This window comes from Ischnura elegans (genome assembly GCF_921293095.1).
Source record: "Ischnura elegans chromosome 13 unlocalized genomic scaffold, ioIscEleg1.1 SUPER_13_unloc_1, whole genome shotgun sequence".
Lineage (NCBI taxonomy): Eukaryota > Metazoa > Arthropoda > Insecta > Odonata > Coenagrionidae > Ischnura > Ischnura elegans.
In genome coordinates, this window is record NW_025791657.1 from 6,443,402 (window position 1) to 6,464,547 (window position 21,146).

The following is a 21,146-nucleotide window of genomic DNA, read 5'->3' on the forward strand; positions in this document are numbered from 1 at the left end:
CTCTGTATAGAGAACGGATTGGTGTTCCACTTTGTAAGTTAATTTTGTTTAATGAATTAGTTGTTTTAGAATTTTTTCTGATAAAATTTCAACTCAATTCAGGTTTTTTTGCCGAAGAAATTTTTCACTTAAATCTAGAGCTGAAAAAGCATGTTAGCTGTATTTACTTTTTACCTCACTAAGCGATGAGATTTAAAAATATAAAAATCTCCTAAATTAGTAAGGTTTCGTCCACCAGATGATTGAAGTGGACTTTTCAGAATTTCCTAGATTCTCATTTGTCTTCTTCGCTATGACGTACACTACTCAGTGCATTGGCTGTTCAGGCATTGCTCTCTTGCCCGTTGAAATTGGTCCCATGTATCTCTAATTGCTGTCTCTTCTATAATGTTTTGAGTCCTAGAACAATTTTTTCTCCTCTTTACCGCTTTTCTTAAGTCTCCCATCCAATATCAGGCTGATGATTTCATACCCTTCTGCCTAAGATAGTGGCCATAATATGAGATATATCTCTTCTCTCCCTGGGTTGGTATTTGAGTACATAGAAACAGGAGTTCAATTACAATAGAAATGAATCAAAAACATATTCCAAATCAAAGATTCACATTTAAAGACACATATGTTGAAAAAATTTGTGTATTTTCTTTCTTCCATGCCTCATGTATGTTGTAATACGGCCACTATGTGAACTCATTATACCAAGTATTTTCCTGCCTAATTTGGTTTCAGCAGCATAAAAAAGCTTTTGAGTTTTGGATTGAGAGAAACATGTCAAGCTTTACAAAAATGCTTGGATATCACATTGAAAATCCTATTTTATCAATAGTACGAGTAAGCTTCATTTGTTGACATTGAAAGAGGTGAGTTTATCACAGTTACTTTCTCCACAGAGTATCCAATGGGATGAGACAGCTGATGACAATTATGGGACTCCTGCTGACATAAAAGACTTCATTCAAGATGAGATAGAAGGCACCTCACATCTCACTTGCTCAGCCCAAAGGACTGAAATATACATTCCTGTGGAAGACTCCCAACAACTCGGATCTAATATGTTGGTAAGTTTTATTCTCATCCACAGTGAAAGCTGAGTTTAATGACCCTAAGTTGTTGACATTTACTCGGTTGTTTTACATAAGTGGCTTTGTGCTGTGTATATGGATGCATTTCTACAGGAAGTCACCTTTGCTTGTGGGAATAGGGAGACCAGATGCCATGAGGTGAAAATGCAGGGCAGCTCCCAATTAAATAGGCAATAAGAGGAAAAGTAGGCCAATTGAAAAATGATGACAATTTTATAGTTTGGAACAATGAAATAAATTTGCAGTATGATTTTATATATTTTTCTGTGTATCTATTTTTCTCGAGGAATTTATGTATTTGTATAAGCTAGCTAGCTGTTAACACATTCAATGCGGATGCGATTTTCATGAAGGTCGTCAGAATCGGTTGATAAAATAAGAAAGACAAAGAGGGAATTTTCCATAACATACCTTCAGTTCAAACAAGGCTATTTACATAAGGCGTGCACGATTCAAAAAAGGGTTCCTTGCTGGAGATCATACGCACAATCAAAAAACTTGGGAATGGCTATTAGTTTCTTATGAAGGCGGAGAATGGCCTACTGGCCCGACTGGCAGAGCACTTATATTGACTAGCTACATATATTGACTTAGACGGGACTACGTCAATTGACATGTTCCACACGGAATGTGTTAAAAATGAGGTAAGGAGAAAGTAGGTTACTTGAAAAATATTGGCAATTTCACAAGTTAGAACAGTATAAATTAATTAGACCTATGATTTTGTAATATTTTGTGGAAAAATTTTTCTCGAGCTATATTTGCATTTTTTTACAGCTTGCTAGGTACCTGGTAACAGATTAACTATGCAAAAAATCATGATTTTCAATAAGAAGGAAAATGTCTCACTCATAAAAAATCCACCCCGATACCAGACGAATATCCCAACTCTACCCAGTGGCAGATGTTTTATGAATAAAAATGCCTGTTGGCTCGGCCAGACATTAGTGAGAAACGATTAAAAGTAAAGGACGTATGCAGGATAAGCAGGACAATTGAAACTTAATTGCAAATTCATAATTTAGAGCATAAGAAGTTAATTAGCACTGTGGTTTTGTTTTTGTTTGTGGGTCTAACTTTTCAAGCAATTTTTGCATTTTTGACAATGCTAAGTTTTTAACTTTTACTGAGGTCATGTTCCAAACCACCGTAAATGCACTTGCGCTCTACTCAGCACTTTTTGATGGTCACATTTGGGAAGTGATGTTGTCACCTATTGAGATTCCAGTCCAATAGGGTCCTGCTCTGAAGAGTGCATAATCGAAGAGCACGAGAGAGGGCAAGGATTCACCCTTACTTGCTCTTCAACACGTTGGCTATGACCGCTTGAGGTAGAAATTTCTGTTCATTATGTGAATTCGGATAGAATATGATTTGAGGTGGTGAATTGGTTCTTTAAATTGTTCATAATGAATAGAGTGGATATTAAATCCAACTTAATCTAGGTTACATGTGAATCTCTGTGTCCAGTGGCCGGGAAAATCAGGAATTGTGATTGAATTTTAAGTGTCTGGAATTATGCATGAATTATTCTCGAAAATTTTCTCCAGCCTGGCAGTTAAATTCATTTCAGGCATAATTTTTAAAGTTCAACGCCCATTATCTGGTGTAAAAAGTGTTTGTTATAATCGTAAGTGCAGTAGCTGAGTGGAATTTTTACAGCTGCATCGAACCATTAAAAGTCAGACAAGACTACAGAATCAACATTCCTAGCACTATTGTCTCAAGTAAGATTCAAAAAGTAGTGGAATAGTACAGGTGAAATCAGTTAGTTATGATGTTGAAGTAGCTTCTTGACTTGCATTGAATAAATTGAAATGATTAAATTAAATATGATTATGAAGTGTGTGCTAACTGATCCATTCCTTTGCCTTATAAATTTCTTATCTATCACAGAAATCATGTAACATCAAGGTGAAAACTTTCCCTGGAAAAATCACGAATAGTGGAAGAATTTTTCTGCTTTGGTTGGCTAGACACCCTAAATTTTTTAACTTACTGCGTGTGAAATGTTGTGATGGGTAGCTTTTCACAGCGATTAATATTTTAAATTTTAAGTACGCATTTATTAAATTGTTTTCTGTTTTAAAACCACTTAAATTTTTCTGAACCTTATGCTTTACGAAATTGGTGTCCAAAATTAATAAATGTTTTGTGAAGTGTAATGTTTACAATTGCATCCACTCCTTATTGTCACTGCTGTATTTTATATGTTATCACTTCCACATTTACATTAGTGCAGTAAATATTGCAATAATTAATAGACCACAGCAGTAACATTCTCTTAACGCCAAAATTCACTAGTCAACTTTTTTCAGTTTTAAAATCGCCACTGTACAGTGGTGGCACCACTTGCAGTCAGAGCAGGAAAGAGCAAAAGAGCCGATAAGAGTGTTAGAGCACAACAACATAGGGTGCACCCAATGGATTTGGACACGGCCTGAGGCAATGTTTAGTTTGTTTCTCTCGGTGGTCCACTGGGTTGAAATTAGGGAAAATACCCTTTCTGCAGTTGTATTTTACCGTGGTAAGCTTAAGAAATATTCAGAAATTTTGTTGAGAGTTCTGAGTGGCTATTAACACATTTATATACTTATAATAATGATTTTCAAAAAGGAGGACTCTTCACCATTCTTAAAAAATCTGCCCAGGCACCGTATCTATAAAGGATGACATGTCTAGACCAGAAGGATTTGGTTCTGTCACCAACCCAGATGTCTGGTTACCCTATATGAAGGCGTCATCAGTACATCATTTCATTTCATTTATGTACGGGATTACCCATTAACAATATTCTTATGTATAACATCACAGATGATAGACCATAGAAAAGATGAAAAACGCATTTAATGAACCACTCAATAATAAATTTAAAAACGTATGAAGAATTCCACATGAATGAACCAAATATATAGGCAGATACAATAATATTAATGTTAAGTTATGAAAATGTTCTCGTAGTAGAATTTTTTAAATTGAGATCATGTCCTAATTGACATGTCCAGATTAATTGGAAAATCTGGTCACCCTGTGTGTGACCATCAGTTGCACAACATGAGGCAAAAAGTGTAACCGCCCTAATCTACATGGGCATGTGTGTGGATCTTAGCTTTCTTATACCACCATTCTTGTGAGAGAAATGTCACACATCCCATGGAGGAGTCTTATGGTGGACTATCTCAATTCTCCTTCCTAGCCTATTGTTTTTGCTACAGCGTAGATGAATCTCAAGATTGCTCTCTTTTTCTTCAATCAATCTTCGTGCTTGACCTCAGCATAGGAAGTAGCCAGAACCCTCATGTAGCTTTATTATAAGTAAGGGAAGCGTAATTAAGACCCAAATTCAACTTATTCATTTCGTAATTGAATCTACAAAAGATAGGTAGATAAAGGATAAAAATAGTCTTTAATAGTAATTTAAACATGAGGAAGCACGTTACCTTTATGTTGCGTGAGTGTGTGTGTCTCTGAACCAAAGAAACTGTTGGACCGTCCCATCAACTCTCACAAAGAGTTTCCTTTGCATTGTGTCAGTGCTTGTGACTCTACCGAAGAAACCCTAGCAAAGCACCCTCATCCATCGCAAACACTTCCTCTGAGCTGAGTGCATGTAATGGGTTTCCGGTTTAGAGGCTCGTGTTGGTCACTTCTATGAATTCTTCCGTTCCAGCAAACCAACACAGTATTTGTTTTGACCTGCAACTTGATCCTTAGGTTATGGCCATAAGAGACTATTTTCATGTTTCAGGATTGAAGCTGTAGAGCTCGCTTTACCTTTTCAGTAGCACAATCTAATGAGTTTACGGAAGGTGCAGTCAAAATTGTGTCTTGAATAGGATGGAAATGCTAGAATACATGCGCGAATGCATGGCTGTGAGATGGCAAAATAGCTCTTGTTTTCATGCCGTTCATACATTTGTTCAGTTCCTCGCCATTTTAGAGATAAATGCCATTCCAACCTGAGCAATTCCGTGCCGAGTGTAAAACAGCCTTATCAAAGATTTTGTAGTTTGCAATCTTGAATCACTTGGATTTTTCCGTCATTGTGCCATGTCAAGTTCATCGATACCCATAGATGTAAAATAGCCTACAAACAAATCAGTCAATGATCCAGAATGTGGAATTTTTACTGCTGGAATGGTATATGCTTCTTTCCTGTCACTAAATTTCCTTAAAATGATTTTTTTTGTAACATATCTGTAGTTTTTTGTGAGGCATACCTGTAGTAGAATCAAATATTTGATGAAAAGAATTTTTTCTTCCGTGGAATGTCCTGATTTCATATGAAGGAAAAATTACTAGAATTATTGTTTAGAAGTTGTGTAATAACTGACTTAAGGAGACAATGTCATCATAGAATGCTTGAAAATCTATTTATCCTGAAATGGATTCACAGATAATGAGGATTTTACTTAACTCCATTGCAAATAATGGGAAAACACTAATATCTTTGCACCTATTGTTTTGCTGTGGTAATTTTTTAAAACAAATTATAATGCACTACAAATAACATTATAAATTAAACATCTACAGGATGGAATAGTGTCTCCTTTATGTTATCCCTTTGACTATTTTGCTGTCTTCACTCTCCATTGGTAGCATCCAAGCTGCATTCTCATTTCTTGAGTAGGAATTAAAGTTCAAGGCAGATAACGTCACTGCCTTGATTCCAACATGCATCTCGTGTCTCCATGATAACATTGTAATTTGTTATGTTAATTATGTGATCAAGCATTATCACTCTGTATATATTTACATACCATAAATCATTCAAGGGTAGCTTACTCCTTGACTATTTATCGGTAAAGAAAGTTAAAAATATTTAGATACATTATATATCATTTTAAATTGTGGTGAACTTTTCTTCCTAGGCTCACTGATATTTAAATTTTCCACCTAATTATGTACATTAACCCTTTCGCGCCGAATGCCTCACCTGTGCGGCGAGGATTTTCTTCCATATGCAACAAATGCCACACCAGTGCGTCCTGAATGTTCTTACCCTAACCAACGAATGCCACGCCTATGCGGCACAGGTCGAAAAAAGTGACCATGACGGACACAATAGACCCACGGACGTGGTCGCCCCTCACGATCCGCCTTAGCGCGAGCCCAGTCCCATCTTCGGCCGCTCAGATCGACCCTTTCCTATCCTCTCCACGCGGTCAACTACTGTCATTTGCAGTGTGTTTTCAAAAAAATATTTGTTGCTTAGTTTTGAAATTCAATGCTAGAAATGCATTCATCTTTTTTTGCTGACCACATGGAAATTTCAAAAAAATTCTAACGTATATCAACGGAGTTATAGACCAACTAGTAAATATACTAAATCCGTCTATATCAAAGTTAGAACTTTGTTTAAAATTTCTGCACGCTCAGTAAAACAACACAACATTCATTTTCGAACTCGTGCTAGGAAGGGGCTTTTAATCCTTCTAGGGTCTGGGACAGAGGCTGAGGAAAGGGATCGGCACCCCACTGAGTTGGGTCTAAAAATGGTTAGGGAGGGAACCACTGCCTTCAGTTGACGCGAAAACGCTTCCTACAAGGGAGTAAAGAAAAATTTCAAGAGGCTCGTATTGAGGAAGAATTTCCCTGAACCAAGGTCCGGCGCGAAAGGGTTAAATGGTTACGTGTGCCTAACAAAGACCTTGCTGTATGTACTTATTATTGATACCTACCTTGTACTTACAACTTCCTTCATTGTATTACCCTTTGGTAAATCGTATTTACTATTTTTAGTTATTACATTGCAATCATTATATTTTGATGGTATGATGACATTTTGTGTGTGGGGAAACCAAGCTGTCCATGTTAACAATGCAAGAAACTTACAAATGCCTTATTAGAATCCAGATGTCGTTGCTTCAGGCAAAGTGTGTGACAAGGTTTTTTAAAATTTGCTACTTGGGTCAGTGATGGTAGACAAACACAAGTTTCATGAGATATTGATCAATGAATAGACATTTTATCTAAAATTTTGTACAGGGTGATAAAATCCATATAATTCAAAACATGTCATTGCTAACTATTGTTATCCTAAAAACCCTATTTCATAATTCGGGAAGAAACTAATAGCTCTGCACTTATCACCCCTTCATTTAGATAGGCATATTTAGCCCTAATTTATCCATAATTTGAAAAAAAGCTGAAATATATTTTGAAATTCGTGTAGAGATTGAAATTAACTCTATCAATAGGCATAAACTAGTTTTTGGTCTTTCACACAACTTAATTTGATGCTTATTTCATTCTATGGAAACTTTAAATAATTATACATTTCATCATGCAATTGTTGTGGCACTTTATGTTAACCTATTGGTTATTAATGTCTGACTCAAATTCAATATCACCTTGATCCATAAAAAGGCCAGTTTACAGGAAAAATAAAGCATCAAATTAATTTTGGATGGTACCTAGTGTGAGATTCATGTGCCAATGCTGGTCATTGTTGTTATCAATATGGAGAGAAAGGTCTGAACACTGCTAAATAATCATAAAAATTGGGGTGTGTTTTTTCCATTTCAATTAATAGGAAATTTGCTGTATGCTTTTATTTTGCTCAGTGTTTTAGACATACCAGTGTAAAGGAACTGAACGGTATAGACTGAATATATGGGTCTCCTCAGTGGTGATCTGCAGTTGATCTCTATAGTCTAGAACTGGAAATTTTCACTGCTTTTGAATATCATGTTGCTTAAACTTTCATTGCATTAAAAGTTATAACCAGAATTTTTCAAAATGTTATTTTTTAATGGAATTGCTGTTTGCTATGAGGGTCATCCGTTAATTATTAATCATTTTACTAGTCATTCTTCTTTGAACACATAATGTATCTTTTTTCTCAGTTTATATTCCAAAATTATTGTCCATTACACAGATGCAAAGTCGATTAAATAAATGGCCCTTATTCTACGTAAACATGAAGAAATGATGATAATAGCCTCATCTTTATTGATTGATAGAATTCAGGACTTGGAAGTCTACATCTATATGATACCCCGAAAGCCGCCAAAAAGGCGTGTGGCAGGTGGTGTTAGGACACCAGCCATATACAGCTAAAAAAATAAATAAATGAAGTACTCTAACGAGGTTGGTACTAGCGTTTATTAAGGTCCTTCATGATTCAGGGGAAAAACGAATTCCCATATCTATCCGTTCAGCAAAACACCTCTCTTAATTTATCACTTCTATTGGACCTGGAAATATAGTGTGGCTCTAATATTATGTTCTCTGTATCGCTCTTAAAGAGTCTTGTCTTACAATCAAGCTGAGGACACGCAAATATTCTGAGGCCTGGATGCTTGAAGGCCACCCATTTGAGATTCGAACCTTTAACTTCTGAGTTGGAAAGTGTAGTACTTACCCATTTATACTGTGGATAGCACATTGAGAAGCATTCCACATCAAGTTGTGGTCAGTAAACTGGTCATGTCAGCCATTTAATTTTAGGTTGTCTCTAAAGTCTTGTGCAAATATGATTTCAGCCAGCTTGAGTGGTCTCAGGTGAAAGAGGAGGTTTTATTGTTATTATATATAATTATTCACATTTTTATTTTGACCCCATTGATTGGCACCCAGCATTATCTTCTAGGAAACTGTGAAAGATGAGAACAAAGACCCTCTCAGTGAAGGTAATTATCCTGAGATGTACACACCGGATTCAGATGGAATTTCAAGTAATGCATTGGACCCATTGGCAACTGATGACTTGGTAAGTTCACTTTTGCCTTGTAAAGCATAGTTTTTTTTACTACAAAAATTTAGTCCTCCATTGAATAATCCAATATCATTTACCATAATAACGATACCTTTTTCCTTCCTTTATCATATCTGAATAAGTGAATGTTACATGTGCCATGCGTCTTTATTAGAACTTTCACTGTTACTCATCATGTTGGTTAAAGAAAAACATCTCCGCTATGTTGACGTGCTAATTTTTGTCTACCATCTACGTCTCCTGATCTATTTTGGTTGCTTTTTCAAGGAAGATTAAGGGAATCACAGTTGCCTTAGTTTTGGCCCATAGGCCCAAAAGCTTTTTTTTTAGTAACAAAGAGATGTGTCATTCTTGACGAATTCATGCAAAATGGATGGGTTATTGCACTGAACAGAATGGGGGCATACAGCTGCTCTGATCTCACACCTTTGCTTACTGAGCAAGTGATACCATCTTTGGAGAGGGTATTGGATGTTGGCAAACCAGTCTGTTTGTTGACAGGCATCAATTATTTTCTGTGAGCTGATTTTGATGGAGCATGTCATGTCCTTATGATGGTCATAGCATGTCAACTTTCATTGAAATGAAATGTAATGATTATCTTTAATAAATGAAATCAAAATATTTGTGTGGACATGTAGACAAAAATTCTTCGTTGCTGATGAACGATGTCTTGAGACCATCATATCTCAAAATATTGCTGATAAATTTGTTCTTCATTCTTTGGAAGGTTTTCGTATGGATAATTGGAAAGGCAGAGTAACTTAATGGACCATTTTTTGTTGATCAATGAATTTATCCTTCCTTCCTCTCTGAGGTCAGAATAGCAATTCAGGGAATTTTTCATTTGTGCATACATTTGATGTTTTGGTTGTGATCTTTTGCTTCTCGTATAAATTGATGAAAACCCATATCAATGAAGTGTTAATTCTGTTTCTGTCAGAGTGGCATGGCAACATGTGGGTCCCCTTGTGTAAAAGCAGATCAGATCAGTGATGATGGAGGAGGATATGTGCACAATGAAGGCACTGATGGGGCCACAAATGACCTTGTGGCCCAAGCCTCTGCTCAGGTAATCATCATCATAATAATAATATTTAAATTGGTGCAGTGATTTGTTTGGACAAATATAGGAGATGTCACTGAGTAAGTAAGATACAAAATCAGTACAAACTAAAAAAGAAACAAAACGTATGCGACGAAATTCATCATAATTATAAATATAATTTTTTGCACAAAAATTTTCAGCATACATGAACACACAAGTATGAGGTTATATGTGCAGTCAATTTTTGAAGTAGAGTGAGTCATGCTGTTCAAGTGGACATTTTAACAATGAGCTGCAGTATCCTTGTATGAATTTTGAAGAATTTTTTATAATTGGTTCTAGGGCCCCAGATGACGATACTAAACATCACATTCAGGTAGAATTCACCATAATAAATTGACAATAATACATCAATAACTAATTTCTCTGATAGAATAAAAAAACAAGTTGATGTAATTCTTCTGTATAGCTTCTGAATTTATTGCTCCAAGGAGACTTGATTATTATGTTTTACTCACAGATGAGGAGAACTGAGATTTTGTGGATTTTGCATCAACTTTTACAGAGATCAGTTTGTGTAAAGCTGTTTGCATACACCGTTGGGTCACATGAATTTTTAAACCTTAAAATTTTGTTAAATTATTAAGATTATTGCCTTAAAAAGTAATATTTGCATGCTTAATGTAATACACATTTAATACAGTTACTACCCACGATGCACCCCTAAAAAAGCACCAAAAATCAAAATGTTATAATAATAGTATGTTTACTTTTTGTATGTAAAGAGGGGTTTTATATCCTCTCTAATTTAGGTTAGAAAGGCAGTGGAATGAGTAAAACTATCAGTTATTGTTTGCATGCAACGAATGCTCCTTTATACTCCTTATATATTTATTGCCTGGCTTACTATAGAATAAAAAACTGAGCTATACTGAGATATGGAATTACAACCCCTTGAATCAGCGTAGTAACCTTAGTAAACGAAGAAATGGTAGGGTAAATGTCAAAAAAAGCAGGGACTATGATTATCATCTGCAAAATGCTGAAGAATTTGAAAGGGCTACCATGGGAAGCCAAGGTTGGTAGTAAGTCCAGGCATTGCAGTAGGATTAGATAACAATATGATGCACTTTAGTCAATTGAGTAACTACATCTCATTCTTGTCTCAGCAAAGCATGCTTTGTATTTTTATGTACTCATGTGTGTGATTTTCCTGAAATTGAATGTTACATCTACATTTTTTAAAGACTAAAGAGAATTTTGAGTGGTAAAATTATCATGTAGATAAAATCCACAGAATACAATCACTTTTTGCTTGCATAGAATATTTGTCAAAGTAAACAATAATAAGGGTATCAATATCATGAAGCAATACAAATTACACCTATATCTCAGTCACGTTGAGGCATTAGACAAATATTCTTTCACGCAGTAGTATTGATCTTTTAACTGTGGCTAATCCTACATTTTCTTGGTAATATGAGAGTTTTTTTTTCTTTTTCAAGTACTATGATAGATTAATGTACAATTTATTGCATGTAAATGTATAACAGAAGCGGTAAAGATGTGAATGTTACAGAAGTGTATGTTTTGAGGTGGTGTGTAGATATTTATCAATGCTATAAATAGGAATCATTATTTTTTTGTGAACTCTCAAAGCTTTTTCTATATTTCTGTATCTCTGTCCTTGATGACGCTGATTTTGGACTCATGTGCAGGCACAGGCCTCAACATCTTCCCAAGGCGAAGAGGTGGATGGTGAAGGCACCAGAGCCGTTGTGATAGACCTTGACACTCTGCTGGTGTTGGCCAAGAACGAACTATCTCCCAAGGAGACTGATGCCACTGAGGTATGCATGAAATTCACATTAAATAAAATTAATGGATGAAAATGTCTGGTAGAAATCCTCAATTTCTAATACTGTGAACTTGGGTACTTGAGCCAAGATTTTGATGCCTTTATCATTATTTTCAAAAATTGGCACAATATATTGTAACCAATGCCGCTTGCCATGGTTCATGGGTAACTTTAAATCAGCATTTACAAGATAAGGAGAACTGATTCAATATCCTGTGTGATTATTTGTGCGAAGAGGAATAAGGTCAACCCATGACGCCTTGCATTAAATATTCTCTCAGCCCATGGTGAATGAAGACGCAGCAGTAGCCAGCCAAGGAGGTCATCTCCATCCATAACAGAGAGCTGATAAGTAAAAATGTTATCCCACATGACTCCCCCTCTTTAGTTAAGAAGATTCACGACGAAATACCATATATAATTAAGAATGGAAGAACAAACTCTGAAGAAGACCGGTTGCGGAGCAACGTTTTACCTTGCATTTTGTTCATTCTTTTGGCCCACCCTTTTTCCCTGGAAAGAAGTATATATTTTAGTATTTAGGACAGTGTATTATTGGAGAGTGTTTAGGATTAGTGTTGGTGTTGTCACTTCATTTGGTTTTGTATTCACGCAAGAGATTCCCAAGAATTTAATATTCTTGTTTCATTTTTTTATTATCCTAAAGTTGTCATTTGTAAATCTGAAATCTGCTTACTTTTAGCCTACTGTTACGGAGAATGGGGAACTGATTCAAAATCGAACAATGGCCATGGAGTCTATGAAGGAAGCTGTGGGTGAGTGCTCTTCAGTGCTTAGAAAATAACTCTTCAGAGAAAAGATTTTTAACTAATTCTGACTAGGCGAATGTCCAAAAGCTGTATCTCAGAATTCAATAAAATTTTGAATTTGATTTTTTTCTTACATTCTAAATGCACTCTTATATTAGAAAAGCTTTTTTTGTCAATATTCCCATTAAGTTCACTGAAAATTTTATTTAAACATGTGGCTTGTCTCCGGGTCCTCGGCGTGACAACTGGGCTCTTTAACCACTGGACTAATGCTCACTCTTCGGAGAGTGGCTGTTATACATCAATATGTTTAACTTGTAAAGGTTTAACTGCATTTCAGTTTAAACTATTTGGTTATACAACCCCATATGCGGGCTGATTCAAGGACAGCTCCCAATGGACTATGTATAACACAAGAAAATTTGATTGAATTCTGAACCGGGTTTTTGGACACTTTCCTTGTGAAGGACGTAGCATCTGTGTATGTCATCCATCTAAAAATTCTTTAGTTCATGATGTATAGTTCTGCTTGAGAATATAATCAGGTCAGCATGTGTATAGTAAAATTTTCATCATGCTTTAATAACATTAACCAATATATGCAGTCATGTGCATTCATATGGGAATCCCAGTGTTTTTCACCTAACAGTTTTTTTTAATACTGGTTAATAGAAAAAATCCCAATAAATGACTTGTGAAGAATAATGGGCATAATAATCCATTAATGTACCATGTACACTGTGGCTTTCATGGACAAAATGAACATGGAACTTGTTGAAATGAGGTAATTTGTTATTTTTCAGTTATGACCCTACAAACACAAAAAGGATCAAATCTGTATTTTAGGGAGATTTCATAATACATCAAATATAGATTTCCAAATCCTTTTTAAATACGGATTAAATCTGTTTCCGAAGTTTCTGCGCCACTAGCGGCGCTAGCGTCTGTGACGTAATGACGTAATTTTTCAAAATGGCCGAAACATTAGTGATGAAGTGTGAAAGTGTGTTTTGTTATTGTTACTAAACGACTAGTTTTGACCGACACGAGCTGCATATGGTTTATTTGCTCCATTATCTGTTATATTTTTCCTTAACATCCATCGATTGCATAAGTATCGTATTTGCACCGCACAGTAACCGGGATCTTCCGTATGTAGTGAACTTTATCATTCAATATACATGCATAGTTTTTTTTAAAAAACATATTCCATTACGTTGGTGCACATTTATGTATTACGTTGGTTCATTATGAGCTTCATTTTATGACTGTATCGTAATGTTTCAATTTGTAAAGTGCCTCTGAAAATAGTAACGAGGGATGGTCTTGGCAACAAAAACGACGACGAGGAGAAATTTTTCGTTTCTCAATGTTATTCGGTGGGCTTATTGAACTCTGAAGTCTGAACTCCGTTTCCATAATTCCCTTCAGATTCCTTCTTTTGTACCTGGTTTCTCCATTAACTTTTTTCTTACTAAGCCCATGGTTGAACTGTGCTTTTAGTGTCCTCAGGTATGTCAACTTCAATGACTTTGTAATTATGAACCTGATTTCTAACTGAACCTTGCAATATAAAATTTTTTATCATTTCTCTCCCTAAAAATTCACTAGAGTGACCGTTATTGGGCCCATGGTTGAACTGTGACTTCAATGGGCTCACTTATATTGACTTAAATGGCTTTGTTTTTATGAATCTGCTTTCTATCTTAACCTTGTATTATAAGCATTTAACTCTGCCGTGAGTGTCGTCATGTTTGTTGATTTCAATGCCTTTGTTTTTATTGATCTGCTTTCTCCCTGAACTAGTACTTTAAAAATTTATTTTATATTGACTGCAAAGCCTTTCACTTTATCCACCTGCCACTTTTCTATGTAGTATATTGTGTTTATCTTTCCTCCCTTTCTGGCTGCGGCAGGCCAGTGCAAGGGGCTGGAGGAGGCAAATGATGCTCAACATCAATTACTCTATCTCATGTTTTTTAATCCATATTATTAACCTTTTTCCTCAAGTCAGTGTATTATTGTGAAGTGGCTACTTAATGCATTTTTCCACCTAAAAATCTATGACAGTGATAAGGGCACATTAAAAGCTAGTTGAATTAATAAATTATTAATTTCATTGTAATTTGAAATGCTTGTTTGCAGGGACTACAAACACAGAAAGGATTAAATCTGTATTAAACACGTATTTTGAAATCCACGAAATCTCAATAATATCTAGATTTAATCTGTTGCAAAGGTGTTGCTATGTCCTCTTTTTCTCATATTATATCTAGATTTAATACATGAAATATCTTGCCCCACAATACAGATTTTTCAGGGATTAAATACAGATTTCAGTATCTAGATTTTCCAGGGATACATTATAGTACTGCTTTCCATTTAAACTTTTATCAAGGAACCTTTGCGTTACAATTAATGAAATATATTGAGGAAGCTTCCCTGAAGGGAAAACCCTCTGACCACCACAATAAGACCTCTACCTATTCACCCCCTTAGCTCCAACAAGAATTATATCATCAAGCACCCAAAAGCAAAATCTTTAAAAATTAACTAACCACTATGCAATAATAAACTGACTTGAAGGAAAAAGATTGTTTATTTGGATTGAGAAAACATGACTAATAATAATTGATATTTTATTAAAAAGGTACAAATATCTATTTATATCACATACAAATTCCAAGCATTTCAAATTAAAGTGAAATTAAGAATTTATTAATTCAACTAGCTTTTAATGTGCCCTTATCAATGTCATAGATTTTTAGGAGGAAAAATACATTAAGTAACCACTTCGCAATAATACACTGACTTGAGGAAAAAGGTTAATAATATGGATTAAAAAACATGAGAAAGAGAAAATGATACTTTATTAAAAAATCACAAGTATTTTTTATTATCATTATATATGAATTCCAAATTACTATGAATCTAATTGATGTTGAGCATCATTTTCCTCCTCCTGCCCCTTGCACTGGCCTGCCACAGCCAGAAAGGGAGGAAAGATAAACACAATATACTACATAGAAAAGTGGCAGGTGGATAAAGTGAAAGGCTTTGCAGTCAATATAAAATAAATTTTTAAAGTACTAGTTCAGGGAGAAAGTAGATCAATAAAAACAAAGGCATTGAAATCAACAAACATGACGACACTCACGGCAGAGTTAAATGCTTATAATACAAGGTTAAGATAGAAAGCAGATTCATAAAAACAAAGCCATTTAAGTCAATATAAGTGAGCCCATTGAAGTCACAGTTCAACCATGGGCCCAATAACGGTCACTCTAGTGAATTTTTAGGGAGAGAAATGATAAAATTTTTATATTGCAAGGTTCAGTTTGAAAACAGGTTCATAATAACAAAGCCATTGAAGTAAACATACCTGAGGACACTAAAAGCACAGTTCAACCATGGGCTTAGTAAGAAAAAAGTAAATGGAGAAACCAGGTTCAAAAGAAGGAATCTGAAGGGAATTATGGAAACGGAGTTCAGACTTCAGGGTTCAATAAGCCCACCGAATAACATTGAGAAACGAAAAATCTCTCCTCGTCGTCGTTTTTGTTGCCAAGGCCATCCCTCGTTACTATTTTCAGAGGCACTTTACAAATTGAAACATTACGATACAGTCATAAAATGAAGCTCATAATGAACCAACGTAATAGATAAATGTGCACCAACGTAATGGAATATGGTTTAAAAAAAAACAACTATGCATGTATATTGAATGATAAAGTTCACTACATACGGAAGATCCAGGTTACTGTGAGGTGCAAATAGGATACTTATGCAATCGATGGATATTAAGGAAAAATACAACAGATAATGGAGCAAATAAACCATATGCAGCTCGTATCGGTCAAAACTAGTCGTTTAGTAACAATAACAAAACACACTTTCACAGTTCATCACTAATGTTTCGGCCATTTTGCAAAATCACGTCACCGACGCTAGCGCCGCTAGTGGCGCAGAAACTTCGGAAACAGATTTAATCCGTATTTAAAAAGGATTTGGAAATCTAGATTTGATGTATTATGAAATCTCCCTAAAATACAGTTTTGATCCATTTTGTGTTTGTAGGGGTGTTTGTAGGTTTAACCATCATTTCGAAATGATAGTTAAATTTTGCTTCGACAGACTCCCCAACCATTTCACTATTTTGTGCTCTAGGCTTTAGGCTTTAACTGTGCTTTAACCCCTCAAGCACGGCTGGCATTTAATTAAATCCCATCTCAGCGGCCGGATGAGATTTAAATAACTTCGCCTTTTTGGCATACTATCATTCAATAATTTATATCTTTCAAATATGAAATCAGTATCGTTGAAAATTTGTGTAAACTTGCGTAATATAATACGCTACTACATAATAATTTTTCGAGCGATTTGAAAGAATATTTATTGTTTCATGTATCTCCTTTTATGAACTAATGAATAAATTTTCAATTTCGAAAGATTTTAATTTGGTTTCGAATATGCTACAACATGTCTAACATTCCATGCATTAAAAAATACAATTACATGATGTAATTTAGTTATTTGGGGTTGAAAATGTCATAACAGGTTGGATACTTTCGATAGGATTACCCGTTTCGCCTACTTGAAATTTACCGCTCCGCCCACTTCTCTGACTTTGTTCCATTATTACCGTATCATTTCATTTAGGTAATCACGTGCTAATGTTTCAAACGTCAATATGTGAATATTCAAACGATTTACCTTAGAAAATCTGCTTTGTGTGACATGATTTGAAGAAATCCAAACATACCCCACTGCACATTTTTCACACCAGTACACGTAGTCTCTTCATTTCCCATATTAGGCACAAACAGCACACCTCCTTTGAGACTTTGATTTCTTCCCAGCTGCAGGAATTTTCTTTAGGAAATGTATTTCTACGAGTCTTGGTACTAAATTGTGTAATGAGTGACGGCCATGTCCAAACAGTTCGTATGACGTCGGATATTTCAAAAATATTACCTCGACCAATGGAACGCGAAATGATAAGTCAAATTTTTATACGTGTTTTTCCTATGATGAACATATGAATTTAGGACTGCCGCATTCAATTGTCTCCTAAATAACTTCATACACCACTTGTAATGGCGTTTTCTTTGCGTAAGTTACGAATGCAATAACAGGTCCTTGAAGTTCACCCCACCAATGAATTTACTATAACCTAACACACTGACAGACTTCCGAGTCTCTTTTTTGCCTTTCAATACCATTCCCATTTCGTAGGATCCCCAATTGTAAAAAAATACTACTCACAGTAAGTACACCCGATGAGAATTTCAACACACTGCCTGAAAGAACACCACACAGCATGAATGACTCTAGTGGACTGAAGCTCGTGGTTTAGAAGCTCCCTCAAGAGACGAGAAAATATCTCGAACGGGCCCTAGTATATGCTGACTGTTTAGATGGAATCTTATCTGCGTTGATTACTGTCCAGAAAAAAAATATAAAAAAATAAATGCAGAGCGAGGCACATGGCCCCTTCGCCTAGGACGCTAAGGACTAACGAGGCGGGCCAAACACACTTGGGGCTCGAGGTGACGACAAACAAGCAGAAGACAGAGAGAAGGCATTCAGTTCTGAAGATACCGTATCTCAAGCTAAAGTAGCTGACCCTTCTTGACGTCTCTCAAGCAGAATAGGCGGAAGTTTTCATGATAGAACAGTTGAAGGAAGGCGTTGAGTTTTTGGACCTAAGTCGTCAACGCACTGGTTTAAAACGGAATTTTATCGAAGCATTTTAAAAACATTTTGAAGGCAAAAAGCCGTTGTAGATATTTTATTGGAGAGGAAAAACATTTCTTCAAATGATAGAGTAATTAGTTTTAATTTAACATGCAATGTCTGGCGGAGAAAAAATATTATATACAGTAGGTCTGGAAGCGTACTGGGTACGCATGACGGCGGCATACGAAATTTAAAGGGCGCGTACTGGGTACGCATGACGGCGTTGAGGGGTTAACAGGCCTAACAGTTATTCATGGAAAAAGTGAGATAAGGAAAAAACTGATTTGGCTGAAAATAGGCTAAACTCAATTTCAATGCCTAGTATGCAGCAGTTAATAGTTCTGCAGGGTAATGACAGTGGGTGACTAGGCCATGCATACTTCTTCTCGTTAGCTAATACTTCCAGGTTATAGCTTCATCCAAATTGTAAAAGGTGGTAAAGCAAAGTGCAAGGCATCACCCTCTTTGAGGATGGATATGAGAAGTTTGAATTAATTGGATGTTGCTTAACTTAAAACTGATAAGTTTATTTTTATTAGGATTTTCTAGTGGTATTTTGTACATCGCTTCATATTTTAAGTACTTAGAGTTTTATGAAAATTCAATCTGAATGTATTCAAAATTAAAATATTATTGTGATGATTGCTTCTGAAAATAGATAAATTAAAATGGAAGTGCTAGGGAATTGGAAAATTGATGCATGTGGACAACCTGGCAATCAGGTATCTTTTGACAATTTTCAGCTTTTTCATTTAAAGTATATGAATCATCAAACTGAGGAAATGAAATAGATATTCTTACAGACTTACTCATGAATCAAGCTTTGTGGTGATTGCTTGCCCAGGTAAAAATATTTGGTCTGTAACTGAGCTGGAACAGGTATGGAACAGGGGTGGAGCTAAAGGTCTGTAGCTGGTCTGGAACTGGGAAGAAATTGAAACATTGCTCCTGACCAGTTTGGTCTGCAACTGGTCTGGACAACGGGTGGGTAAACTGGTCTGGACCCAGGTATAGCTTGGTCTGTATACTGCTCTGGAACTGGGCTGTTCTCAGGGAGACTATGTGGTCTGGAACTAATCTGTTCTAGTGACTAGTTGGTTTATACTACTTAGCCTGAGACTCAGGATAACTAAAAGATCAGTCAATCTCATTGATCTGACTGGTTCAGTTCAGCTAGTAAGGAAAAGGGAACAGCCTAAACAAATAAATCTGAGAACCATACTGAAGGTATTTCCCAGCCAGCCAAATATGACTGAGATAAAGGCATACTGGATAGCAGTAATCTTCAATTGTTACAATGGCATTCTTACATAATCAATTTAATACATTGTAAATTTTGAAAAGCGATGATACATCTCTATGGATGTCTTCAGCTGTAAGGGGCAAGAAAGTTAAGTAATTCTTACTACAATCAAAAGCTCAGAGTTAATGTATCCCCAGATTATGCCACTATGAGTGCAAATGGAATTCAGAATTTAACAAATGTCAACCCGATCGTAAGATATTCATTGTACTCACACATGGCAACTGCATTTCAGCTGTGAACTCCCATCTAAGTTGATAAAACATGTTAGCATATGACTTTTGACAAACCATCAATAACATATCCCCTGCAACGGGAAATTTTCGATTCGTATGGAGGTGGATGATTTTCTATGCAATAAAATAAATCCATACAGGCAATTTAACATTTATTGATGTACTCAAAACATTCTCTAGTACTAGTAACACAGTTAACATGTATTGTAGTAGGGAAAATGTCTAGTGTCCATCGCCATCAATCCTGGAAAATGAGAATTGTAACATTTAATAACCAGCTAAGTAATAAGTACTTAAGGTAACTTAAAATTGTTCCACATATTCTCTAATATGGTTATTCAATTTCAAGAGAAACCCTTCATGCACGAATGAATTTATAGTGAGACTTAATACTTTTATGCCATGAAAAACTGATAACAATGTGGTTTCCAACGCGAGAACAGTAATTTGAAATATTTCAACTTAATCGATGTAAATGAATAGTATTTTTAATATACAAGTTAAGCCAAAGATCAACCTAAATTGTAACCACAGTGAGAACGTAGTAATAAATAATCTTATGTAACTATTGGGTTGAAAGAAGTAGTTCATTAATTGCATTAGTCCTAAAAATTGTTGATACTCAAGTTCGTTGATTTACTATCGATTGTAAAAATATGTTCCATGTACTTACATTAAAATAGTCAGCGCAGCAGAGATGGGTTGATGCTGACCAAGGCATCTTCTTTAAATCTCTACGTGCTGCAAGGAGCCACTTTTTCCGCAAAACCGGTAAATAAAAACTTTATCCGGCGTTGATTTCATTGTGATAGTGTGCAATTGGTATGAAACAGTATTTTTTTCGATTCCTTTTTGGAAATTTTCACTTTGAAAAACGTTATATTTTCCTCATCCATACGTTCTTAAACATACAGTTACTTGTAAAATGCGGTTTTAAGACACAGATTAATTCACAAAGTCGGAAACTACTGTATCTACGAGTGTAAACATTCCAGCATTCCATTCCAGTGCCAATGGCTGTTGGGTCACGTGGTATAGAAGATGGCCGTCGGTTGTTTTGGCGCAAGTTTCAAAATACGATTTTTAATACGTTATATAATGGGAAAAAATTGTAACTCAAGTTTTTAATCTGCAAAATATGTATTTACCGCTGTTACTACATTCTTTTACAGAACTAAATTTCTCTGGAGCAGGTGCACCTGCTTCTTATAGGTGCGAGGTGTACCTTCACGAAGGTACCTGAGGGACTTTTCAGATATATTCCTCTTCAACAAATGCTTTAATTTTAATGGGTTACTGGAATGATGCACTACGTTCACCTTATTACCATTTTATACACGGTGTTCTGAATTGAGATCCATTTGCATTTGAGGGGGCAAATAGATACTTG

At 35.6% G+C, this 21,146-nt stretch overlaps 1 protein-coding gene and 1 long non-coding RNA gene across 2 annotated transcripts in view; one reads left to right on the forward strand and one right to left on the reverse strand.

Moving 5' to 3' along the window:
* The first annotated feature begins 819 nt into the window (after window positions 1-819).
* Window positions 820-21,146, forward strand: part of LOC124172382 (zinc finger protein 271-like) — a 39,577-nt gene continuing 19,250 nt past the window's right edge. Inside the window, exons 1-5 of the mRNA XM_046551831.1 lie at window positions 820-1,058; window positions 8,677-8,796; window positions 9,746-9,874; window positions 11,569-11,700; window positions 12,412-12,484. Coding sequence (XP_046407787.1) covers window positions 1,053-1,058; window positions 8,677-8,796; window positions 9,746-9,874; window positions 11,569-11,700; window positions 12,412-12,484 — 460 coding nt within the window. The 5' untranslated portion in view covers window positions 820-1,052. The remainder of the gene's footprint in view (window positions 1,059-8,676; window positions 8,797-9,745; window positions 9,875-11,568; window positions 11,701-12,411; window positions 12,485-21,146) is intronic.
* LOC124172408 lies at window positions 19,892-20,877 on the reverse strand. The gene is made up of 2 exons (XR_006868147.1): window positions 20,430-20,877; window positions 19,892-20,000 (listed from the first exon to the last, which is right to left on the reverse strand). It is a non-coding gene; the product is annotated as an uncharacterized LOC124172408 (long non-coding RNA).